At 43.9% G+C, this 27,812-nt stretch overlaps 1 protein-coding gene across 3 annotated transcripts in view; it reads right to left on the bottom strand.

The window, feature by feature from the left end:
• Positions 1 to 27,812, bottom strand: part of nek6 (NIMA-related kinase 6) — an 86,515-nt gene that overhangs the window by 4,823 nt on the left and 53,880 nt on the right. For all 3 annotated transcript variants that reach the window (XM_036976811.2, XM_036976813.2, XM_036976812.2), the window contains exons 5-8: positions 23,450 to 23,560; positions 20,485 to 20,593; positions 15,987 to 16,094; positions 6,369 to 6,463 (exon numbers count right to left, since the gene is read on the bottom strand). In XM_036976811.2, coding sequence (XP_036832706.1) covers positions 6,369 to 6,463; positions 15,987 to 16,094; positions 20,485 to 20,593; positions 23,450 to 23,560 — 423 coding nt within the window. The remainder of the gene's footprint in view (positions 1 to 6,368; positions 6,464 to 15,986; positions 16,095 to 20,484; positions 20,594 to 23,449; positions 23,561 to 27,812) is intronic.

A 27,812-nucleotide genomic window follows, 5' to 3' on the forward strand; every position in this document is an offset into this window, starting at 1 on the left:
ACTGAATGATTGGGTCACATCCCATAGATACAGAACAAAAAGACTGAACAACTGGGTCACATCCCATAGATACAGAACAAAAAGACTGAATGATTGGGTCACATCCCATAGATACAGAACAAAAAGACTGAGTGACTGGGCCACATCCCATAGATACAGAACAAAAAGACTGAACAACTGGGTCACATCCCATAGATACAGAACAAAAAGACTGAATGATTGGGTCACATCCCATAGATACAGAACAAAAAGACTGAGTGACTTGGTCGCGTCCATAGATACAGAACAAAAAGACTGAACAACTGGGTCACATCCCATAGATACAGAACAAAAAGACTGAACAACTGGGTCGCGTCCATAGATACAGAACAAAGAGACTGAATGACTGGGTCACATCCCATAGATACAGAACAAAAAGACTGAATGACTTGGTCACATCCCATAGATACAGAACAAAAAGACTGAGTGACTGGGCCACATCCCATAGATACAGAACAAAAAGACTGAACAACTGGGTCACATCCCATAGATACAGAACAAAAAGACTGAATGATTGGGTCACATCCCATAGATACAGAACAAAAAGACTGAGTGACTTGGTCGCGTCCATAGATACAGAACAAAAAGACTGAACAACTGGGTCACATCCCATAGATACAGAACAAAAAGACTGAACAACTGGGTCGCGTCCATAGATACAGAACAAAGAGACTGAATGACTGGGTCACATCCCATAGATACAGAACAAAAAGACTGAATGACTTGGTCACATCCCATAGATACAGAACAAAAAGACTGAACAACTGGGTCGCGTCCATAGATACAAAACAAAGAGACTGAATGACTGGTTCGCGTCTCTAGCAACCCTAGATTTGTGTCGGGACTATGTCTTGTGGAAGGATGAAATAGTATGAATAAATTAATTTTTTAAAAGTTTATGAAAATATGTCAACCACTATTTGAATATGTTGGTAACTCGTGATAATAATAAAGTGATAATCCGTTGAAGCCGGTGTTTGGAGGATATATTGGCACTGTCAGCCAATTAGCATTCAGGGCTCAAACCACCCAGTGTATAATAAGAAATGTATTTCATCATCATTAATTTCATCATTACTTATTATCTCTCAATCTCTCATTTCTTTCATTCTCATGCCTGGTCATGGTGAGATGGGCTGAGTGGACTTGCCTGATAGAGATGGTTATATTTTTTAATAGGGAGGAATCCGATTGTAACCTTTGACCCTGAGCTGTGACCCATGCTCATTAGCATGATCAGTGGCCCAATCCCAAATAGACCTCTAAACCCTATGCACGATATGATTGGTATAAGCAACATGGTGAAACTTCCACCTAGCTAGCCTATCAGAGGGCAAGGGGAAATGCTCTCAAATCTCCACAAGTGCATAGGCCTTAGGGATTGGGCCAGACAGAGGGTAGGCAAAGGGAGAGGATAGGGACACACACACACACACACACACACACACACACACAGGGAAGGAGGGGGAACTATACAGCACTGTTAAGATACAATGCTTTCAGAAAGGATATTGCTACCCTCCTTGTCTTTCAGAAAGCATTCACATATTTATTCATATACAGTGGGGAGAACAAGTATTTGATACACTGCCGATTTTGCAGGTTTTCCTACTTACAAAGCATGTCATTTTGATCATAGGTACACTTCAACTGTGAGAGACGTTAAAACAAAAATCCAGAAAATCACATTGTATGATTTTTAAGTAATTCCTTTGCATTTTATTACATGGCATAAGTATTTGATCACCTACCAGCCAGTAAGAATTCCGCCTCTCACAGACCTGTTAGTTTTTCTATAAGAAGCCCTCCTGTTCTCCACTACCATTACCTGTATTATCTGCGCCTGTTTGAACTCGTTACCTGTATAAAAGACACCTGTCCACACACTCAATCAAACAGACTCCAACCTCTCCACAATTTCCAAGACCAGAGAGCTGTGTAAGGACATCAGGGATACAATTGTAGACCTGCACAAGGCTGGGATGGGCTACAGGACAATAGGCAATCAGCTTGGTGAGAAGGCAACAACTGTTGGCACAATTATTAGAAAATGGAAGAAGTTCAAGATGACGGTCAATCACCCTCGGTCTGGGGCTCCATGCAAGATCTCACCCCGTGGGGCAACAATGATCATGAGGAAGGTAAGGGATCAGCCCAGAACTACACGGTAGGACCTGGTCAATGACCTGAAGAGAGCTGGGACCACAGTCTCAAAGAAAACCATTAGTAACACACTACGCCGTCATGGAATAAAATCCTGCAGCACACGCAAGGTCCCCCTGCTCAAGCCAGTGCATGTCCAGGCCCGTCTGAAGTTTGCCAATGACCATCTGGATGATCCAGAGGAGGAATGGGAGAAGGTCATGTGGTCTGATGAGACAAAAATAGATATTTTTGGTTTAAACTTCACTCGCCGTGTTTGGAGGAAGAAGAAGGATGAGTACAACCCCAAGAACACCATCCCAACCGTGAAGCATGGAGGTGGAAACATCATTCTTTGGGGATGCTTTTCTGCAAAGGGGACAGGACGACTGCACCGTATTGAGGGGAGGATGGATGGGGCCATGTATCGCGAGATCTTGGCCAACAACCTCCTTCCCTTAGTAAGAGCATTGAAGATGGGTCGTGGCTGGGTCTTCCAGCATGACAACGACCCGAAACACACAGCCAGGGCAACTAAGGAGTGGCTCCGTAAAAAGCATCTCAAGGTCCTGGAGTGGCCTAGCCAGTCTCCAGACCTGAACCCAATAGAACATCTTTGGAGGGAGCTGAAAGTCCGTATTTCCCAGCGACAGCCCCGAAACCTGAAGGATCAAGAGAAAATCTGTATGGAGGAGTGGGCCAAAATCCCTGCTGCAGTGTGTGCAAACCTGGTCAAGAACTACAGGAAACGTATGATCTCTGAAATTGCAAACATAGGTTTCTGTACCAAATATTAAGTTCTGCTTTTCTGATGTATCAAATACTTACTGTATGTCATGCAATAAAATGCAAATCAATGTGTAACTCTGTGTTGTCTGTTCACACTGCTATGCCTTATCTTGGCCAGGTCGCAGTTGCAAATGAGAACTTGTTCTCAACTAGCCTACCTGGTTAAATAAAGGTGAAAAAAAAAAAAAAAAAAAAAAAATTACTTAAAAATCATACAATGTGATTTTCTGGATTTTTGTTTTAATGAGTGGAAGAAAATGGTGAAAGAAATTTATATTTGTGGTTATATGTGGTTATATTGGCTCCCACCTTCCGTGTATCTGAATATCAATCAGCCAGGTTCTTTGAAGATTATCATGGTGTCTGCATGAAATATGATTATATATCTCTCTCTCTTCAGTACTTTCTTTGGAAAAACATCTGAGTCTAAATAGCTCTAGTCCAGTGGAATTGTAATTTCAGAATCCAGAACCAAAATCTTGCGTGCGCTAGACAGCTACTCAATTAGAAAATGTATGTTAACAGTCTGTCAAGTGAGACTCTTGGAATGAAAATCAAATCACTTTAACATTGACGTTCTCTCTCTGATTCCCATTTAAAACTGTGAAACTCCCTATCAATTTTCTTGATTTCGATATTGTTTGTCCCATGGCAGAGAAGAGCAAGAAAAAGAGAGAGACAAGGAAGGGGGAGACAGAGGGAGATTTTATATGTAAGTATAAGCAGAGACCGACAGAGAGAGAGAATAGTTGAGAATTACATTCCATGTAGTGACCTGGTGATGCTGCATGTAAGATGTGAGAGAGGCATACTGCTGGCAATTCAGCCTCCCTCAACACATACTGCTGGCCATTCAGCCTCCCTCACAACACATACTGCTGGCCATTCAGCCTCCCTCACAACACATACTGCTGACCATTCAGCCTCCCTCACAACACATACTGCTGGCCATTCAGCCTCCCTCACAACACATACCGCTGACCATTCAGCTTCCCTCACAACACATACTGCTGACCATTCAGCCTCCCTCACAACACAAACTGCTGGCCATTCAGCCTTCCTCACAACACATACTGCTGACCATTCAGCCTTCCTCACAACACATACTGCTGGCCATTCAGCCTCCCTCACAACACAAACTGCTGGCCATTCAGCCTTCCTCACAACACATACTGCTGGCCATTCAGCCTTCCTCACAACACAAACTGCTGGCAATTCAGCCTCCCTCACAACACAAACTGCTGGCAATTCAGCCTCCCTCACAACACAAACTGCTGGCCATTCAGCCTCCCTCACAACACAAACTGCTGGCCATTCAGCCTCCCTCACAACACAAACTGCTGGCCATTCAGCCTCCCTCACAACACATACTGCTGGCCATTCAGCCTCCCTCACAACACAAACTGCTGGCAATTCAGCCTCCCTCACAACACAAACTGCTGGCCATTCAGCCTCCCTCACAACACATACTGCTGGCCATTCAGCCTCCCTCACAACACAAACTGCTGGCCATTCAGCCTCCCTCACAACACAAACTGCTGGCCATTCAGCCTCCCTCACAACACATACTGCTGGCCATTCAGTCTCCCTCACAACACATACTGCTGGCCATTCAGCCTCCCTCACAACACAAACTGCTGGCAATTCAGCCTCCCTCACAACACAAACTGCTGGCCATTCAGCCTCCCTCACAACACAAACTGCTGGCAATTCAGCCTCCCTCACAACACAAACTGCTGACCATTCAGCCTCCCTCACAACACATACTGCTGGCCATTCAGCCTCCCTCACAACACATACTGCTGACCATTCAGCTTCCCTCACAACACAGCACACAGCTCCTTAGGCCCAGCGAGCTCTAGCCTTCATCCCAAATGGAACCCTATTCCCTACGTAGTGCATTATTTATGACCAGGGCCCATAGGGCTCTGGTCAAAAGCAATGCACTACAGTGCCTTGCGAAAGTATTCGGCCCCCTTGAACTTTGCGACCTTTTGCCACATTTCAGGCTTCAAACATAAAGATATAAAACTGTATTTTTTTGTGAAGAATCAACAACAAGTGGGACACAATCATGAAGTGGAATGACATTTATTGGATATTTCAAACTTTTTTAACAAATCAAAAACTGAAAAATTACGCTGACAGTGTCAGCATCCAGAATAATGGAATTATGAGCTGTTTCTGTTAATTTTGTGTGCGCACACACACACACACACACACACACACACACACACACACACACACACACACACACACAGTTACACACACACATCCGTACAGCAAATAATTAGTGGGGAGGGAAACTATAAAAACTTCAACAACTGAAGTGGAGAGAAGTAAAAAACATTCTCACTTTTCTCCATACTATATTTGTATTTGTACTATAACTCAGTCGCTATACAACACTGAGGTGAGATACAATGTGTCTTGTCAGGTGCCCCATAAATGCCTAGGAACAGCCACAGACCAATATTCCTCCTCCACCAAACTTTACAGTTGGCGCTATGCATTTGCCAATCCCAGATTCGTCCGTCAGACTGCCAGATGGTGAAGCGTGATTTATCACTCCAGAGAACGCGTTTCCACTGCTCCAGAGTCCAATGGCGGCAAGCTTTACACCACTCCAGCAGACGCTTGGCATTACGCATGGTAATCTTATACTTGTGTGCGGCTAACCCGGACGAGCTCCATTCGAGACTATCCTATCAACGTGATCCGAAGAACTATAATATCCTATGCTTCATGAGTCGTGGATGAACAAGGATATGGAAAATACAAATCTAGCTGGACAGAACGGCGATGTCAGGTCAGGGGTCTGTCTCTGTTAACAGCTGGTGCGCAATCGCTAATATTAAGGATGTTTTCTATTTTTAAATGTAACCTTTATTTAACTAGGCAAGTCAGTTAAGAACAAATTCTTATTTGCAATGATGGCCTACCCCAGCCAAACCGGGGGTATAATTTCCATTGAATTGTATTGGGAATAGTATTTGTATTTGTAATTGTATTGGGAATCATTGTTTCAACTACAATTACATAGGCCTCTCCATCTAGATGTGTTTCTGCCAGCCAAGCAGGATTTGGTTTAATTGATAGTTTGAGTGTCCGCAGCCCTACTGTGTTTCAGATGTGTAAATGTTTCCTGGAGAGCTAGTGGGTATGCAGGAGTGTGATCTAGCCGAGCACTAACTCTCACCTGTTAAGCAGCAGGTAGCCTAGCGGTTATGGGCGTTGGACTATTAATCGAAAGATCGCTGGTTCAGACCCCCGAGCAGAATAGGTGAAACATCTGTTGACGTGCCCTTGAGCAAGGCACCTAACGCTAATTGCGCCTGTAAGTCGCTCTGGATAAGACTGTTTCCTAAATGAATCAAGTGAAAAAGCAGTATACCTACCTCATAGAGAAGGCATCCCAGGGACCAGATGTCTGACTTGAAGTTGTAGCCACCCTCGTGAATCCTCTCTGGAGACATGTAGTACGGTGTCCCCACTGAGACAAAAAGGTCTGGTTTTAGACAACTGCTTTTTAACAATAAATCGTACATTTGAAATTGAGACAAATACATGGGGCTTGAGCAATCATTAATACATAGCTTTACTGATGACTACCGCAACACTTTGCAATTCCAATTGATTTGCCAATGGGGAGTGGATGGTGACAATACAAAATACACTTAAAAGGTTGAGTAAACATGAATTCTGTCCACAAATGTACCTACATTTATTGTATATGTCAATCTTTTATGATTAGTGAATGCCATAATGTAGTTAGTTAGTTAGATATGTTTCTCTATTAGCTAAAATCTTTTTTTTTCAAAGCCATTTTAGCTGTCGTGCTAGTGAGGTTCCATGATTTGTGAATCTGTTCGGTCCAAGCAGATTCACAAATCATGGGACTTTGTCGCTCAATGCATATGTTGACTTCCTTCAAGGAACGTGTTCCTAGGCACCCCCCTGAACTTGCCAGGGCAGGCCTGTTCCCTCTGTGGCTAAAAGCCAGTGTGAGAAATGTGCTAACAAACCTTTGTGCTATGAAACCAAATAAATACTGCACTCTGACCCACAGTGCAGTATTCATGAGTGTTGTTAGCCAAAACAAGGAAAGTGAACTTCAAAACATGGAATTCGCAGCTGTTGTTGGTAAGTAATCTGCTAGCTTCTGACATGACTTACTGCATATTTTTATACCCAAAATCATTTAGACAACATTTGATTGAATAGGGCCCCAAGACCAGCAGCTAATAATGGAAAGAGAATCAAATACCAATATATAAAACACCTCAACAACAACAATACACTGATTCTTTTTTTTGGGTAACAAGTCGATCCACAAAACCAACATGCATCATATGTTCATTTGTTCGACAATTATTCCATCTCCAGCCCAAACCCCCTAAAACCATGCCCATCTATTGGTTTAACAATCATTCCATCTCCAGCCCAAACCCCCTAAAACCCAGCCCATCTATTGGTTTAACAATCATTCCATCTCCAGCCCAAACCCCCTAAAACCATGCCCATCTATTGGTTTAACAATCATTCCATCTCCAGCCCAAACCCCCTAAAACCCAGCCCATCTATTGGTTTAACAATCATTCCATCTCCAGCCCAAACCCCCTAAAACCATGCCCATCTATTGGTTTAACAATCATTCCATCTCCAGCCCAAACCCCCTAAAACCATGCCCATCTATTGGTTTAACAATCATTCCATCTCCAGCCCAAACCCCCTAAAACCCAGCCCATCTATTGGTTTAACAATTATTCCATCTCCAGCCCAAACCCCCTAAAACCCAGCCCATCTATTGGTTTGACAATCATTCCATCTCCAGCCCAAACCCCCTAAAACCATGCCCATCTATTGGTTTAACAATCATTCCATCTCCAGCCCAAACCCCCTAAAACCATGCCCATCTATTGGTTTAACAATCATTCCATCTCCAGCCCAAACCCCCTAAAACCCAGCCCATCTATTGGTTTAACAATCATTCCATCTCCAGCCCAAACCCCCTAAAACCATGCCCATCTATTGGTTTAACAATCATTCCATCTCCAGCCCAAACCCCCTAAAACCATGCCCATCTATTGGTTTAACAATCATTCCATCTCCAGCCCAAACCCCCTAAAACCATGCCCATCTATTGGTTTGACAATCATTCCATCTCCAGCCCAAACCCCCTAAAACCATGCCCATCTATTGGTTTAACAATTATTCCATCTCCAGCCCAAACCCCCTAAAACCATGCCCATCTATTGGTTTAACAATTATTCCATCTCCAGCCCAAACCCCCTAAAACCCAGCCCATCTATTGGTTTAACAATCATTCCATCTCCAGCCCAAACCCCCTAAAACCCAGCCCATCTATTGGTTTAACAATCATTCCATCTCCAGCCCAAACCCCCTAAAACCCAGCCCATCTATTGGTTTAACAATCATTCCATCTCCAGCCCAAACCCCCTAAAACCATGCCCATCTATTGGTTTAACAATCATTCCATCTCCAGCCCAAACCCCCTAAAACCCAGCCCATCTATTGGTTTAACAATCATTCCATCTCCAGCCCAAACCCCCTAAAACCATGCCCATCTATTGGTTTAACAATCATTCCATCTCCAGCCCAAACCCCCTAAAACCCAGCCCACCTATTGGTTTAACAATCATTCCATCTCCAGCCCAAACCCCCTAAAACCATGCCCATCTTTCCATCTCTACCTAAAGGGGGGAAAGCAGACACAGAATATATTTACATATGCAAACGCATGCGTAGGTCAGTAACCTTAGTAAAGCATGATACTGTGAGCAGTTGCCAAGGAGACCGGAGAGGGTTTGTTAAAAAGGTCTTGCTCTCTGAGGCTAGTTTTAGTTTTGAGTTTTATTTATTTGCACCAAAGAAAACGAGTGATAGATAACAATACAGATAAATAAAAAAGAATGTGCAGGTGTGGTTGGAAGCCCAAGGGCTGATATGAAAACCACACCACAAAAAAATGTATACAATACCTATGTACAAGAATAAAACAAGTTTGTTAAAACAGATAACAAAACATACTAATTATAAATGTATGAATGAATTGATTGTTTAAATGTGTGAGTGTGTGAGAGTTCGGCTATATGGAGAAGATTACTGAGCAGTTTGGTTCATCAGGCTGACTGACTCCCAGTGCAGATGGAGCCAGGTAATTAGAGGAGGTGGCTAGTCTTGCAAATGTATTTTGCATATGCATATATATGTACTGGCCCAGAAAATATTCCAGTAATTGAGATATGGGTCAATTAAGCTATAGAAAAGAGTTAAGAAGCAAGACTGATGAACTAAAACACTAATCTTTCTGATGATACTAGGTAGGTATCCTAGTGGGGGTGGCAGGTAGCCTAGTGGTTAGAGCATTGGGCCAGTAACCAAAAGGTTGCTAGATCAAATCCCTGAGCTGACAAGGTAAAAATTTGTCTTTCTACCCCCGAACAAGGCAATTAAGGTGCTGTCATTGAAAATAAGAATTTGTTCTTAACTGACTTGCCTAGTTAAGTAAAGGTAAAATCCTAACAGATTTCATCACTTTGCTGCAGACAAATTGTATATGATCTTTCCCGTATAACTTTTCATAAATTAAAACTCAGGCCCAGCTCTAGTAATTGTGAATTGTTCCATTTCATTCCCATCAATAGAGATTCTGGGTCTTTTATTTTTACTATATTTTTTATTCTTACTAGTGAATACAAAAAAGTTAGATTTCTTTTTACATTTAAAGATAATTTGTTTATCTGGAACCATTCAGAAAATGTGGCCATGCCTGAGTTGGCTTCATTAATTAGTGATTCAAAATTATTTTGTGATAAAATAAAATTGGTATCATCAGCAAAGTGAATAGGAAGTACGGTAGAAGACCCAGCAGCAAGGTCATTGATATAGATTAGGAATAACAAAGGCACAACACAAGATATCTTGGCTCTGGTAGATGCACAGCCATTTGCATCAACACATCATTCTCTAACATAAACATAACTATATAACCAATTACAGTGCATTAGGAGAGTATTCAGACCACTTGACTTGTTCCACATTTTGTTACCTTACAGCCTTATTCTAAAATAGATTAAATTGTCATTTTCCCCCATCAATCTACACACAATACTCCATAATGACAAAGCAAATTCTTTGCAAATCTATATAAAAAAAACCTGAAATATTACATTTCCATAAGTATTCAGACCCTTTACGCAGTACTTTGTTGAAGCACCTTTGGCAGCAATTACAGACTTGAGTCTTCGTGAGTATGATGCCACAAGCTTGGCACACTTGTATTTGGTGAGTTTCTCCCATTATTTTTTGCAGATCCTCTCAAGCTCAGTCAGGTTGGATGGGGAGCGTCGCTGCACAGCTATGTTCGCGTTTCTCCAGAGATGTTCGATCAGGTTCAAGTCCGGGCTCTGGCTGGGCCACTCAAGGACATTCAGAGACTTGTCCCGAAGCCACTCCTACGTGTTCTTAGTGTCGTTGTCCCGTTGGAAGGTGAGCAGGTTTTCACCAAGGATCTCTCTGTACTTTGCTCTTTTCATTATTTGCTCCTTTCAGCATGATGCTGTGGGGATGGTGCCAGGTTCCCTCCAGACGCTTGGCATTCAGGCCAAAGAGTTCTTGGTTTCATCAGACCAGAGAACCTGGTTTATTATAGTCTGAGAGTCCTTTAGGTGCCTTTTATCAAAAATCTATGCGGGCTGTCATGTGCCTTTTACTGAAGAGTGGCTTCGGTCTGGCCACTCTACCATAAAGGTCTGATTGGTTGAGTGCTGCAGAGATGGTTGTCCTTCTGGAAGATTCTCCCATCTCCACAAAGGAACACTGGAACTCTGTCAGAGTGACCATCGGGTTTTTGGTCAACTTCCTAACCAAGGCCCTTCTCCCCCGATTGCTCAGTTTGGCCGGACGACCAGCTCTAGGAAGACTTGGTGGTTCCAAACTTCTTCCATTTGGTACCCTTCCCCATATCTGTGCCTCGACACAATCCTGTCACTGAGCTCTACGGACAGTTCCTTCGACCTCATGATTTGGTTTTTGCTCTGACATGCACTGTCAATTGTGGGACCTTATATAGACAGGTGTGTGTGCCTTTCCAAAACACAAAATATTTTGAAGATAAATACACAACGCAGAGGATGAGAGGACGAGAGTACTAGAATTAATGGTCAATAGGGAATTGTCAATGTAAATAGGAGTTGGGTTTCTGTTCAACATCTGTTTAGAATCTGTGGAATGTCCGTCCTGAACTCAGAGCTACGTGTGCCACAATTTCATTGGTCTGTACATTGAGTCGAGAGCAGGATACTTTTTATTTGGCCATTGGAAAAGTTGTACTGCAAGGACTTCTAATTGGTCAACCCCAGGCTACGGTGGGGGGTTATAAATGGTATCCTGTTCCTTTGTCCAGTGGAGAAAAGCTGAGGAGAGGGGAGACTAAACATCTGAACATCTACCTCACAGCATAACATCTTGATTTGACCTTCTCAAATAAACCAATTTTTCTCCCAGTGATTTGCTTTGGAGTTTGTGTTATTTAAGAATAACATAAATTGCTAACACTTGGTGCCGTGACCCCAATGAATTGGTCTGAACAACAACAATAAGAAAACGTATCAACTGTGTGTTGATCCAGAGGAAAGAGAGAAGGCTGTGCACAACCCGCTTTGGGGAGTCAACTCTTATTCTCCTGATTGATGGCAGAATTGCTGGGTGAGTCGAGACCAATATCATTTTAAAATAACCAAATCAGGTTAAAATAGTGCATGCAATGAGTGATATGTATCTGTGATGTATAAGTGTTCAAGTACTTTGTTTTATTACAGAGTTTAGTCCTTTGGCACTCAATTAAAAGGCTGGAGTCCTTACACTATTAAAAGGTTGGAGGCCTCTGATTTTGTGAAATCTTCTTGTTGTATAGAAGTAGGTTGCTAGTTGAGAGGCAATTGTTTGGGGGTGAAACCTTCTTGTTGCATAGAAGTGAGTTGTTAGTTGAGTAGCAATTTTTACACGTATAGTTAATGTAAACCTTCAACAAACTTTTTGAAGTGAACATAAGTTTTTATGGGTAGCCAGGCCCTACAGAGACAATTTGTGTTCTAGAAAAGGTTTGAGTCCTCAAAAGGGGCTATATATATATTTGAAGTCGGAAGTTTACATGCACCTTAGCCAAATACATTTAAACTCAGTTTTTCACAATTCCTGACATTTAATCCTAGTAAAAATTCCCCGTCTTAGGTCAGTTAGGATCACCACTTTATTTTAAGAATGTGAAATGTCAGAATAATAGTAGAGAGAATTATTTCAGCTTTTATTTCTTTCATCACATTCCCAGTGGGTCAGAAGTTTACATGCACTCAATTAGTATTTGGTAGCATTGCATTTAAATTGTTTAACTTGGGTCAAACGTTTCGGGTAGCCTTCCACAAGCTTCCCACAATAAGTTGGGTGAATTTTGGACCATTCCTCCTGACAGAGCTGGTGTAACTGAGTCAGGTTTATAGGCCTCCTTGCTCGCACACACTTTTTCAGTTCTGCCCATAAATGTTCTATAGGATTGAGGTCAGGGCTTTGTGATGGCCACTCCAATACCTTGACCTTGTTGTCCTTAAGCCATTTTGCCACAACTTTGGAAGTATGTATGGGGACATTGTCCATTTGGAAGACCCATTTGCGACCAATCTTTAACTTCCTGACTGATGTCTTGAGATGTTGTTTCAATATATCCACATAATTGTCCTACCTCATGATGCCATCTATTTTGTTAAGTGCACCAGTCCCTCCTGCAGCAAAGCACTACCACAACATGATGGGATGGTGTCCTTCGGCTTGCAAGTCTCCCCATTTTTTCCTCCAAACAAAACAATGGTCATTATGGCCAAACAGTTCTATTTTTGTTTCATCAGACCAGAGGACATTTCTCCAAAATGTACGATCTTTGTCCCCATGTGCAGTTGCAAACCGTAGTCTGGCTTTTTTATGGCGGTTTTGGAGCAGTGACTTCTTCCTTGCTGAGTGGCCTTTCAGGTTATGTCGATATAGGACTCGTTTTACTGTGGATATAGATAATTTTGTACCTGTTTCCTCCGGCATCTTCACAAGGTCCTTTGCTGTTGTTCTGGGATTGATTTGCACTTTTCGCACCAAAGTACATTCATCTCTAGGAGACAGAACGCGTCTCCATCCTGAGCGGTATGACGGCTGTGTGGTCCCATGGTGTTTATACTTGCTTACTATTGTTTGTGCAGATGAACGTGGAACCTTCAGGTGTTTGGAAATTGCTCCCAAGGATGAACCAGACTTGAAATACATCCACAGTTACACCTCCAATTGACTCACATGATGTTAATTAGCCTATCAGAAGCTTCTAAAGCCATGACATAATTTTCTGGAATTTTCCAAGCTGTTTAAAGGCACAGTCAACTTAGTGTATGTAAACTTCTGACCCATGGAATTGTGATTCAGTGAATTATAAGTGAAATAATCTGTCTGTAACCAAACGCTGGAAAAATTACTTGTCATGCACAAAGTAGATGTCCTAACAGACTTGCCAAAACTATAGTTTGTTAACAAGAATTTTGTGGAGTGGTTGAAAAACGAGTTTTAATGACTCCAACCTAAGTGTATGTAAACTTCCGAATTTCAACTGTACCCTATGGCTGACAATTAAAATGCATTACAGCACTCTATAGGAAAAATTACAATATGATCTTCATGTAATGTAATAGATTGTCATGTATTGTATATTGGAACCTAAGGCAAGAGATGTTTTGGGTTGAAACCTAAGTGTATGTAAACTTCCAACTTCAACTGTAGATGAGGAGATACAGATAACATAGTCAAAAAGTCAGATGTCAGTGAGTGGTTCTCACTTTTAAGTAAGTTTGTTGTAATCACCCAATAGAAAACACATTTTATTTGAATTATTAATGAAATCCAAGGTTGATGCAAGGATATCCATGAATCTACCAATGTTAGAATCGGGTGGCCGATAGATGCATGTAATTACCACTTTTTTACTCCCAAAAAATGAACAGGAGGGAATTTCTATGAAAAGAGATTCAACATCAATGTTATCAGATGTAAGTGCGAGGTCCTCTCTTACAAAGAATTTAAAACGTTTATGAACTAAATGTTCTCTCCTCCCACTCTTGAGGTTGTACAGTGGTGAACAGCATTATTAGGAGACAAGTCATAAAGCAAGGTTGTCTCTTCAGTCAACCATATTTCTGAAAGGGAAACAATGGAATGATTGAGAGAAGACGGATAATGAACAAGGTGGTCATGATTTTTAGGAAGACTGCGAATGTTCAAATGAAAGGTAGAAAATAAGCTTGTCTTAGATCAATTGCTATACAGGTTGTTAAATTGCTTAACATTATAGTAATCACAAGTGATAGACTCATCTCTGGTAAATCTCAGGAAATGTGTGTCTGGATCAACACAATGATTATATTTATTGTTTATATTTACTCTTTATTAATATATAATGGGTTAAAGACCATGTTATCAGGGTTGATATGTTATCAGGGTATGTTATGTTGTCAGGGTTGGTATGTTATCAGGGTCGGTATGTTATCAGGGTATGTTATCAGGGTTGATATGTTATCAGGGTTGATATGTTATATGGGTATGTTATCAGGGTTGATATGTTATCAGGGTTGATATGTTATCAGGGTTGATATGTTATATGGGTATGTTATCAGGGTTGATATGTTATCAGGGTCGATATGTTATCAGGGTCGGTATGTTATCAGGGTTGGTATGTTATCAGCGTTGATATGTTATATGGGTATGTTATCAGGGTTGATATGTTATCAGAGTTTATATGTTATCAGGGTTGATATGTTATCAGGGTCGATATGTTATCAGGGTCGATATGTTATCAGGGTATGTTATCAGGGTTGGTATGTTATCAGGGTTGATATGTTATATGGGTATGTTATCAGGGTTGATATGTTATCAGAGTTTATATGTTATCAGGGTTGATATGTTATCAGGGTCGATATGTTATCAGGGTCGATATGTTATCAGGGTATGTTATCAGGGTTGGTATGTTATCAGGGTTGATATGTTATCAGGGTTGATATGTTATCAGAGTTGATATGTTATATGGGTATGTTATCAGGGTTGATATGTTATCAGAGTTTATATGTTATATGGGTATGTTATCAGGGTTGATATGTTATCAGGGTCGGTATGTTATCAGGGTTGGTATGTTATCAGGGTTGATATGTTATCAGGGTCGGTATGTTATCAGGGTTGATATGTTATCAGGGTTGATGTGTTATCAGGATTGATATCCTGACCAACTAAGAGAGATACACAGTCGGAATCATCCAGAGAATGGTACAGAAACATAGAAGTGCAAGCCTCACATGTCCAATACAACCATACATTTGTGTTAGTTTTATATATAGGGGTGCACTTCCTATGGGATGCACACATAGACCACAGGACATCTTAATTGGGGAGAACAGGCTCGTGGTAATGACTGGATAGGAGTCAGTGAAGTGGTATCAAATACATGAAACACATGGTTTCCAGGTGTTTGATGCCATTCCATTTTCTCTGTTCTGACCATTATTATGAGCCGTTCTCCCCTCAGCAGCCTCCAGTGATTGACACAGTCCACATAACACCACTGAAGACTGTTTATGGTCATGAGGTTATGTGAAACACATGAACAACGTAGAGTAAATATGTGTGTGTGTGTGTGTGTTTATGTGTGCGTGTGTGTTTATGTGTGTGTGTGTGTTTATGTGTGCCAAATCAGTTGACTATAGCGCAGTCACTTGCCATAGGCCTACGACCGTGTGCTTTGCGTACAGTGTGTAGATGTGTAGATGTTTACTGAATTCAAATGCCTGTCACAGGCATTTTTTTTGTGTTTTTCAATGAGGTTTCGTGTGTGTGTTTTTTTTTTGCGTTTGTGTGTACTTTCCTGTGTATGTTGCTGTGTATGATTGTTTCCGTTTCTGTGTGTGTGTCTGTGTTACCTAGGGAGTGTGCGGCGGTAGTCTTGGAGCTGAAGAAGCGTCCCAGTCCCAGGTCTCCCAGCTTCACCTCTCCTGTAGCAGTGATGAACACGTTGGCTGGCTTGATGTCTATCTCAAAGAAAGAGCAAACGGTTCATGTTATTTATCATGGTAGCTGTGGCTGTTAACAATACTGGGTTTATATATGTAGGTCATCTAAGTTCTCTGCATTGGCATGATAGTTTTAGGAGCATTTTAAATTATCAAATAAATTAAATCAATGTCCTAGGTCAGTGTTTCTCCACCTCAGGTCTGTGCACTGGCAGTTGACTTTGGTATAGTCGGCTATGGCAACACTTTTCCTTTGATGGTGTGTAGGCCACTGTGGTGTGTGGGGCACAGTGGTGTGTGTAGTGTGTAGGGCACTGTGGTGTGTGGAGCACTGTGGGGCACAGTGGTGTGTGTAGGGCACTGTGGTGTGTGTAGGGCACAGTGGTGTGTGTAGGGCACTGTGGTGTGTGGGGGGCTCTGTGGTGTTGTGGCACTGTGGTGTGTGGGGTACTGTGGTGTGTGGGGCACTGTAATGTGTAGGGTACTGTGGTGTGTGGAGCACTGTGGTGTGTGGGGCACTGTGGGGCACAGTGGTGTGTGTAGGGCACTGTGGTGTGTGTAGGGCACAGTGGTGTGTGTAGGGCACTGTGGTGTGTGGGGCTCTGTGGTGTGTGTAGGGCACTGTGGTGTTGTGGCACTGTGGTGTGTGTAGGGCACTGTGGTGTGTGTAGGGCACTGTGGTGTGTGTGGGGCTCTGTGGTGTGTGTAGGGCACTGTGGTGTGTGTAGGGCTCTGTGGTGTGTGTGGGGCTCTGTGGTGTTGTGGCACTGTGGTGTGTGGGGTACTGTGGTGTGTGGGGCACTGTAATGTGTAGGGTACTGTGGTGTGTGGAGCACTGTGGTGTGTGGGGCACTGTGGGGCACAGTGGTGTGTGTAGGGCACTGTGGTGTGTGTAGGGCACAGTGGTGTGTGTAGGGCACTGTGGTGTGTGGGGCTCTGTGGTGTGTGTAGTGGTGTGTGGGCACTGTGGCAACACTTTTCCTTTGATGGTGTGTAGGCCACTGTGGTGTGTGGGGCACAGTGGTGTGTGTAGTGTGTAGGGCACTGTGGTGTGTGGAGCACTGTGGTGTGTGGGGCACTGTGGGGCACAGTGGTGTGTGTAGGGCACTGTGGTGTGTGTAGGGCACAGTGGTGTGTGTAGGGCACTGTGGTGTGTGGGGGGCTCTGTGGTGTTGTGGCACTGTGGTGTGTGGGGTACTGTGGTGTGTGGGGCACTGTAATGTGTAGGGTATTGTGGTGTGTGGAGCACTGTGGTGTGTGGGGCACTGTGGGGCACAGTGGTGTGTGTAGGGCACTGTGGTGTGTGTAGGGCACAGTGGTGTGTGTAGGGCACTGTGGTGTGTGGGGCTCTGTGGTGTGTGTAGGGCACTGTGGTGTTGTGGCACTGTGGTGTGTGTAGGGCACTGTGGTGTGTGTAGGGCACTGTGGTGTGTGTGGGGCTCTGTGGTGTGTGTAGGGCACTGTGGTGTGTGTAGGGCTCTGTGGTGTGTGTGGGGCTCTGTGGTGTTGTGGCACTGTGGTGTGTGGGGTACTGTGGTGTGTGGGGCACTGTAATGTGTAGGGTACTGTGGTGTGTGGAGCACTGTGGTGTGTGGGGCACTGTGGGGCACAGTGGTGTGTGTAGGGCACTGTGGTGTGTGTAGGGCACAGTGGTGTGTGTAGGGCACTGTGGTGTGTGGGGCTCTGTGGTGTGTGTAGGGCACTGTGGTGTGTGGGGCTCTGTGGTGTGTGGGGCTCTGTGGTGTGTGTAGGGCACTGTGGTGTGTGGGGCTCTGTGGTGTGTGGGGCTCTGTGGTGTGTGGGGCTCTGTGGTGTGTGGGGCACAGTGGTGTGTGTAGGGCACTGTGGTGTGTGTAGGGCTCTGTGGTGTGTGTGGGGCTCTGTGGTGTGTAGGGCACTGTGGTGTGTGTAGGGCACTGTGGTGTGTGGGGCTCTGTGGTGTGTGTGGGGCTCTGTGGTGTGTGTAGGGCACTGTGGTGTGTGTAGGACTCTGTGGTGTGTGTGGGGCTCTGTGGTGTGTAGGGCACTGTGGTGTGTGTAGGGCACTGTGGTGTGTGGGGCTCTGTGGTGTGTGGGGCTCTGTGGTGTGTGTGGGGCTCTGTGGTGTGTGTAGGGCACTGTGGTGTGTGTAGGGCTCTGTGGTGTGTGTGGGGCTCTGTGGTGTTGTGGCACTGTGGTGTGTGGGGTACTGTGGTGTGTGGGGCACTGTAATGTGTAGGGTACTGTGGTGTGTGTAGGGCACTGTGGTGTGTGTGGGGCTCTGTGGTGTGTGTAGGGCACTGTGGTGTGTGTAGGGCTCTGTGGTGTGTGTGGGGCTCTGTGGTGTTGTGGCACTGTGGTGTGTGGGGTACTGTGGTGTGTGGGGCACTGTAATGTGTAGGGTACTGTGGTGTGTGGAGCACTGTGGTGTGTGGGGCACTGTGGGGCACAGTGGTGTGTGTAGGGCACTGTGGTGTGTGTAGGGCACAGTGGTGTGTGTAGGGCACTGTGGTGTGTGGGGCTCTGTGGTGTGTGTAGGGTACTGTGGTGTGTGTAGGGCACTGTGGTGTGTGTGGGGCTCTGTGGTGTGTGTAGGGCACTGTGGTGTGTGTAGGGCTCTGTGGTGTGTGTGGGGCTCTGTGGTGTTGTGGCACTGTGGTGTGTGGGGTACTGTGGTGTGTGGGGCACTGTAATGTGTAGGGTACTGTGGTGTGTGGAGCACTGTGGTGTGTGGGGCACTGTGGGGCACAGTGGTGTGTGTAGGGCACTGTGGTGTGTGTAGGGCACAGTGGTGTGTGTAGGGCACTGTGGTGTGTGGGGCTCTGTGGTGTGTGTAGGGCACTGTGGTGTGTGGGGCTCTGTGGTGTGTGGGGCTCTGTGGTGTGTGTAGGGCACTGTGGTGTGTGGGGCTCTGTGGTGTGTGGGGCTCTGTGGTGTGTGGGGCTCTGTGGTGTGTGGGGCACAGTGGTGTGTGTAGGGCACTGTGGTGTGTGTAGGGCTCTGTGGTGTGTGTGGGGCTCTGTGGTGTGTAGGGCACTGTGGTGTGTGTAGGGCACTGTGGTGTGTGGGGCTCTGTGGTGTGTGTGGGGCTCTGTGGTGTGTGTAGGGCACTGTGGTGTGTGTAGGACTCTGTGGTGTGTGTGGGGCTCTGTGGTGTGTAGGGCACTGTGGTGTGTGTAGGGCACTGTGGTGTGTGGGGCTCTGTGGTGTGTGGGGCTCTGTGGTGTGTGTGGGGCTCTGTGGTGTGTAGGATACTGGTGTATGTATGCTTTTTAGTTAACTTTCCTTTAATTTCACTTTTTGGTTAACTGTCCCTTCAACTGCAGGCACCTCTAAGCCATAGAGATGTATAAATATCCCAACGTATCAGTCCTCAATGGCGCTGCCCATACTTATACAGGCTTTTGGGCACTAGAGTCCTTTTTGCATCTCTACGCTATGAGCACACCTGCAACCAATTTCCCTTGTCAAATACCTAAGCTATGTCTTTTAGGTCAGGGTCAAACAACCCATGCAGTTGTGGAAAAAAATCTGGACCCCTACAAATCAGCCGGGCTAGACAATCTGGACCCTCTCTTTCTAAAATTATCCGCCGAAATTGTTGCAACCCCTATTACTAGCCTGTTCAACCTCTCTTTCGTATCGTCTGGGATCCCCAAAGATTGGAAAGCTGCCGTGGTCATCTCCGTCTTCAAAGGGGGAGACACTCTAGACCCAAACTGCTACTCTTAAAGAAGAAGTTACAGGTCTGTGAGAGCCAGAAATCTTGCTTGAAAATAACTTTCTTCTGAAACTCTTCAGTCTATTCTTGTTCTGAGAAATGAAGGCTATTCCATGTGAGAAATGGCCAAGAAACTGGAGATCTCGTACAACGCTGTGTACTACTCCCTTCACAGAACAGTGCAAACTGGCTCTAACCAGAATAGAAAGAGGAGTGGGAGGCCTCGGTGCACAACTGAGCAAGAGGACAAGTACATTAGAGTGTCTAGTTTGAGAAACCTATACTTCACAAATCCTCAACTGGCAGTTTCATTAAATAGTACATGCAAAACACCAGTCTCAACGTCAATAGTGAAGAAATTACTCCGGGATGCTGGCCTTCTAGGCAGAGTTCCTCTGTCCAGTGTCTGTGTTCTTTTGCCCATCTTAATCTTTTATTTTCATTGGCCAGTCTGAGATACAGATTTTTCTGCCTAGAAGGCCAGCATCCCGCAGTCGCCTCTTCACTGTTGACGTTGAGACTGGTGTTTTGCGGGTACTATTTAATGAAGCTGCCAGTGTAGGTGTAGAATGAGAGAGGGGGAGAGGAAAGGTGGGACTGATTAAAAAAGGGGGAAATGGAAAGGGGGATTAGAGAAGAAAGGTTAATAGAGTTGAATGATGGTAAGAGGGGAGAGAGGAAGAGGAGTTAATGAAAGTGGTTGTTTACCGCGGTGCATGACTCTACGAGAGTGCATGTGCTCCAGGGCACTGCACAGCTGGACAAAATATTTCCATATTGTCCTCTCCGGGATGAGCCGCCTCTTCTTCTTAAAGTGCTGCGAGAGAGAGAGGAGAAATTAGGAAAATAGACAGAAACAGAGCTGTGAGTAAAGCCTGGATTCTCTCTCTCTCTCCAACATACACACACACACGCACACACACACGGACACACACACACACACACGGACACACACACACACACACACACGGACACACACACACACACACACGGACACACACACACACACACACACACACACACACACACACACACACACACACACACTGCCTTCCCTCTCTCCCCAACAAGTGCACACACACACTGCCTTCCCTCTCTCCCCAACAAGTGCACACACACACTGCCTACCCTCTCTCCCCAACAAGTGCACACACATACTGCCTTCCCTCTCTCCCCAACAAGTGCACACACACACTGCCATCCCTCTCTCCCCAACAAGTGCACATACACACACACTCGCCTCAAAACCCCCTGAGTCAATGTCAGACAGCCCCCAAAACAGTGCGGAACATCTAAAGAATTAATCTGTGCATTACCATTTACCCTGTATTTGAGTGGGTAATGAGAAGCCATTTGGGAGAGGTAGCCTAACGAGAGTTGACACTGCCAGCGCACAGAGCCAAGCACCTAATTAACAATAATCTGGCTAATTAAACTGCCAAAACTTTGTTTAATGCCCCAAAACAACAAATGTTAGTATTTTCTTTCAACTTTTTTTCCATCCCCAAACTTCTTCAGGTTTTTTGGAATAAAACACCTTTTTAATTACAAGGACATTTGCCGCCAGCAAGATGTTTTTGACTGTGATCTGCATATCGGTTGAATTGAGAGCTTGGAATTAGGAATCTCTTTCTACATCATTATAATGATGACTTAAAAAGATAAGACGACAATAAAGTCAAACTGAAGATGGGAAAGGGATCAGTTTGGGATTTTAACTTTTTGTGAACGAGAGGATAGAAGAAGACAGACAGACGTACAAGGAGAGGAAAAGATGAGGAACAAGCAAGGTTAAGAAGAAAAGGCAGAGGAAAGAGAGACGAGGAGAAGAAAGAGGAAAGAGAGACGAGGAGAAGAAAGAAAGGAAAGAGAGACAAGGAGAGGAAAAAGAGACGAGGAAAAGAAAGAGGGACAATGAGAGGAAAGACGGACAATAAGAAGAAAAAGAGAAGAGGAAAGAATGACGAGGAGAGGAAAGAGACGAGAAGCGGAAAGAGACGAGGAGAGGAAAAAGAGACGAGGAGAGGAAAGAGGGACAATGAGAGGAAAAAGAGACGAGGAGAGGAAAGAGAGATGAGGAGAGGAAAGAGAGACGAGGAGAGGAAAAAGAGACGAGGGGAAAGAGAGACGAGGAGAGGAAAGAGAGATGAGGAGAGGAAAGAGAGACGAGGAGAGGAAAGAGACGAGGAGAGGAAAAAGAGACGAGGGGAAAGAGAGACGAGGAGAGGAAAGAGAGATGAGGTGGGGAAAGAGAGACGAGGAGAGGAAAGAGAGACGAGGAGAGGAAAAAGAGAGACGAGGAGAGGAAAGAGACGAGGAGAGGAAAGAGACGAGGAGAGGAAAGAGACGAGGAGAGGAAAAAGAGACGAGGAGAGGAAAGAGGGACAATGAGAGGAAAAATAGACAAGGAAAGGAAAGAGGAAAGAGAGACGAGGAGAGGAAAGAGAGACGAGGAGAGGAAAAAGAGACGAGGGGAAAGAGAGACGAGGAGAGGAAAGAGAGATGAGGAGAGGAAAGAGAGACGAGGAGAGGAAAAAGAGAGAGACGAGGAGAGGAAAAAGAGACGAGGGGAAAGAGAGACGAGGAGAGGAAAGAGCGACGAGGAGAGGAAAGAGACGAGGAGAGGAAAAAGAGACGAGGGGAAAGAGAGACGAGGAGAGGAAAGAGAGATGAGGAGAGGAAAGAGAGACGAGGAGAGGAAAGAGAGACGAGGAGAGGAAAAAGAGACGAGGAGAGGAAAGAGACGAGGGGAAAGAGAGACAAGGAGAGGAAAGAGAGATGAGGAGAGGAAAAAGAGAGACGAGGAGAGGAAAAAGAGACGAGGAGAGGAAAAAGACGAGGAGTGGAAAAAGAGACGAGGAGAGGAAAGAGACGAGGGGAAAGAGAGATGAGGAGAGGAAAAAGAGAGACGAGGAGAGGAAAAAGAGACGAGGAGAGGAAAAAGACGAGGAGAGGAAAAAGAGACGAGGAGAGGAAAGAGACGAGGGGAAAGAGAGACGAGGAGAGGAAAGAGAGATGAGGAGAGGAAAAAGAGAGACGAGGAGAGGAAAAAGAGACGAGGAGAGGAAAGAGAGATGAGGAGAGGAAAAAGAGAGACGAGGAGAGGAAAAAGAGAGACGAGGAGAGGAAAGAGAGATGAGGAGAGGAAAAAGAGAGACGAGGAGAGGAAAAAGAGAGACGAGGAGAGGAAAAAGAGAGACGAGGAGAGGAAAAAGAGAGATGAGATAGAGACAAACAGATGCGGTTAGGGAAAGCTGGAGAGATGAGGAAAGCGGTTGTGTGGAGGATATATGTTTTTGTGTATGTGTGTGTGTGTGTGTGTGTGTGTGTGTTTGTGTGATGGGGCGTGACAGCGTCAGGCAGGTGGAGGTACAGAGAGGCTAAGGAGAGGTTATGTCTGTCAGAGCAGGCTGTCAGAGCCTGGGGGACTCTTCTCATCTCTCTCCCCTGGTCTATCGCTCTCTCTTCATCTCTCTCTCTTTCTCCTCTCCCCTGATCTGTCTCTCTCACACACACACATCTCCCCTCTCCCCACTCCCACTCTCTCCTGGTCCTGTCCATCCCAGCAGACGAGCCAGGGGGATGTTATTCAAACCCCTGAAGGTTTAGCCTCACCCTGCCATGCACCACCTGAGACCAGCCACCAGTTACCAGTCGGAGTCTGACCTCTCACCTTGATCATCTGAGAGAGGTCGCCGGCATCCGCCAGCTCCAGCAAGATGTTGAGCTCGTTGTCCTCGATGAAGGAGTCCAGGTACTTGATCACGTTGGGGTGGTTCAAATGCTGTGAGGAGAATAAAAGAGCATGCCAGTTCAGGTTCTACAGTCATGTCTGTTTGAGAAGGTGGGGTTTTCTATCTCAAATCAGATGAACCAAACTGTTCCAGTTAGACAAGGTTAACATGTCTTGTTGTGTTGTCCTCACTCAAATGTATTAACATGTCCCCTCTGGACAAATATAGACACAGTACACCACAACAAGTGCAGCATGATAGCCAGTCGTTGTACACGTTCAATAACTAATCTCCATTGAAGAGAGTATTATGGCTCATAATAACATGACTGTCCTGAGCTTTGTTTAACGTCTGAGTGATGGTTGACTTCCCATAAAAAAAATCATGGAGGTTTCAATGAGGTCCTCCTCAATGAGAGAGCCTAGTGACGCCAAACAGTGACTGATAGGAATAGAATGCTATAGGCTAGGTGGAGTAATACACAGCTAACAAAATAAACAGTCAGCCAATACAGTGACTGATTAGAATAGAACGCTATAGGCTAGGTGGAGTAATACACAGCTAACAAAATAAACAGTCAGCCAATACAGTGACTGATTAGAATAGAACGCTATAGGCTAGGTGGAGTAATACACAGCTAACAAAATAAACAGTCAGCCAATACAGTGACTGATTAGAATAGAACGCTATAGGCTAGGTGGAGTAATACACAGCTAACAAAATAAACAGTCAGCCAATACAGTGACTGATTAGAATAGAACGCTATAGGCTAGGTGGAGTAATACACAGCTAACAAAATAAACAGTCAGCCAATACAGTGACTGATTAGAATAGAACGCTATAGGCTAGGTGGAGTAATACACAGCTAACAAAATAAACAGTCAGCCAATACAGTGACTGATTAGAATAGAACGCTATAGGCTAGGTGGAGTAATACACAGCTAACAAAATAAACAGTCAGCCAATACAGTGACTGATTAGAATAGAACGCTATAGGCTAGGTGGAGTAATACACAGCTAACAAAATAAACAGTCAGCCAATACAGTGACTGATTAGAATAGAACGCTATAGGCTAGGTGGAGTAATACACAGCTAACAAAATAAACAGTCAGCCAATACAGTGACTGATTAGAATAGAACGCTATAGGCTAGGTGGAGTAATACACAGCTAACAAAATAAACAGTCAGCCAATACAGTGACTGATTAGAATAGAACGCTATAGGCTAGGTGGAGTAATACACAGCTAACAAAATAAACAGTCAGCCAATACAGTGACTGATTAGAATAGAACGCTATAGGCTAGGTGGAGTAATACACAGCTAACAAAATAAACAGTCAGCCAATACAGTGACTGATTAGAATAGAACGCTATAGGCTAGGTGGAGTAATACACAGCTAACAAAATAAACAGTCAGCCAATACAGTGACTGATTAGAATAGAACGCTATAGGCTAGGTGGAGTAATACACAGCTAACAAAATAAACAGTCAGCCAATACAGTGACTGATTAGAATAGAACGCTATAGGCTAGGTGGAGTAATACACAGCTAACAAAATAAACAGTCAGCCAATACAGTGACTGATAGGAATAGAATGCTATAGGCTAGGTGGAGTAATACACAGCTAACAAAATAAACAGTCAGCCAATACAGTGACTGATTAGAATAGAACGCTATAGGCTAGGTGGAGTAATACACAGCTAACAAAATAAACAGTCAGCCAATACAGTGACTGATTAGAATAGAACGCTATAGGCTAGGTGGAGTAATACACAGCTAACAAAATAAACAGTCAGCCAATACAGTGACTGATTAGAATAGAACGCTATAGGCTAGGTGGAGTAATACACAGCTAACAAAATAAACAGTCAGCCAATACAGTGACTGATTAGAATAGAACGCTATAGGCTAGGTGGAGTAATACACAGCTAACAAAATAAACAGTCAGCCAATACAGTGACTGATAGGAATAGAACGCTATAGGCTAGGTGGAGTAATACACAGCTAACAAAATAAACAGTCAGCCAATACAGTGACTGATTAGAATAGAACGCTATAGGCTAGGTGGAGTAATACACAGCTAACAAAATAAACAGTCAGCCAATACAGTGACTGATTAGAATAGAACGCTATAGGCTAGGTGGAGTAATACACAGCTAACAAAATAAACAGTCAGCCAATACAGTGACTGATAGGAATAGAACGCTATAGGCTAGGTGGAGTAATACACAGCTAACAAAATAAACAGTCAGCCAATACAGTGACTGATTAGAATAGAACGCTATAGGCTAGGTGGAGTAATACACAGCTAACAAAATAAACAGTCAGCCAATACAGTGACTGATTAGAATAGAACGCTATAGGCTAGGTGGAGTAATACACAGCTAACAAAATAAACAGTCAGCCAATACAGTGACTGATTAGAATAGAACGCTATAGGCTAGGTGGAGTAATACACAGCTAACAAAATAAACAGTCAGCCAATACAGTGACTGATTAGAATAGAACGCTATAGGCTAGGTGGAGTAATACACAGCTAACAAAATAAACAGTCAGCCAATACAGTGACTGATTAGAATAGAACGCTATAGGCTAGGTGGAGTAATACACAGCTAACAAAATAAACAGTCAGCCAATACAGTGACTGATTAGAATAGAACGCTATAGGCTAGGTGGAGTAATACACAGCTAACAAAATAAACAGTCAGCCAATACAGTGACTGATTAGAATAGAACGCTATAGGCTAGGTGGAGTAATACACAGCTAACAAAATAAACAGTAAGCCAATACAGTGACTGATAGGAATAGAACGCTATAGGCTAGGTGGAGTAATACACAGCTAACAAAATAAACAGTCAGCCAATACAGTGACTGATTAGAATAGAACGCTATAGGCTAGGTGGAGTAATACACAGCTAACAAAATAAACAGTCAGCCAATACAGTGACTGATAGGAATAGAATGCTATAGGCTAGGTGGAGTAATACACAGCTAACAAAATAAACAGTAAGCCAGTGACTGATTAGAATAGAACGCTATAGGCTAGGTGGAGTAATACACAGCTAACAAAATAAACAGTCAGCCAATACAGTGACTGATTAGAATAGAACGCTATAGGCTAGGTGGAGTAATACACAGCTAACAAAATAAACAGTCAGCCAATACAGTGACTGATAGGAATAGAATGCTATAGGCTAGGTGGAGTAATACACAGCTAACAAAATAAACAGTCAGCCAATACAGTGACTGATTAGAATAGAACGCTATAGGCTAGGTGGAGTAATACACAGCTAACAAAATAAACAGTCAGCCAATACAGTGACTGATTAGAATAGAACGCTATAGGCTAGGTGGAGTAATACACAGCTAACAAAATAAACAGTCAGCCAATACAGTGACTGATTAGAATAGAACGCTATAGGCTAGGTGGAGTAATACACAGCTAACAAAATAAACAGTCAGCCAATACAGTGACTGATTAGAATAGAACGCTATAGGCTAGGTGGAGTAATACACAGCTAACAAAATAAACAGTCAGCCAATACAGTGACTGATTAGAATAGAACGCTATAGGCTAGGTGGAGTAATACACAGCTAACAAAATAAACAGTCAGCCAATACAGTGACTGATTAGAATAGAACGCTATAGGCTAGGTGGAGTAATACACAGCTAACAAAATAAACAGTCAGCCAATACAGTGACTGATTAGAATAGAACGCTATAGGCTAGGTGGAGTAATACACAGCTAACAAAATAAACAGTCAGCCAATACAGTGACTGATTAGAATAGAACGCTATAGGCTAGGTGGAGTAATACACAGCTAACAAAATAAACAGTCAGCCAATACAGTGACTGATTAGAATAGAACGCTATAGGCTAGGTGGAGTAATACACAGCTAACAAAATAAACAGTAAGCCAATACAGTGACTGATTAGAATAGAACGCTATAGGCTAGGTGGAGTAATACACAGCTAACAAAGTAAACAGTCAGCCAATACAGTGACTGATTAGAATAGAACGCTATAGGCTAGGTGGAGTAATACACAGCTAACAAAATAAACAGTCAGCCAATACAGTGACTGATTAGAATAGAACGCTATAGGCTAGGTGGAGTAATACACAGCTAACAAAATAAACAGTCAGCCAATACAGTGACTGATTAGAATAGAACGCTATAGGCTAGGTGGAGTAATACACAGCTAACAAAATAAACAGTCAGCCAATACAGTGACTGATTAGAATAGAACGCTATAGGCTAGGTGGAGTAATACACAGCTAACAAAATAAACAGTAAGCC

This window comes from Oncorhynchus mykiss, chromosome 5 (genome assembly GCF_057628025.1).
Source record: "Oncorhynchus mykiss isolate SJ-2025 chromosome 5, ASM5762802v1, whole genome shotgun sequence".
NCBI classification, from domain to species: Eukaryota; Metazoa; Chordata; class Actinopteri; order Salmoniformes; family Salmonidae; genus Oncorhynchus; species Oncorhynchus mykiss.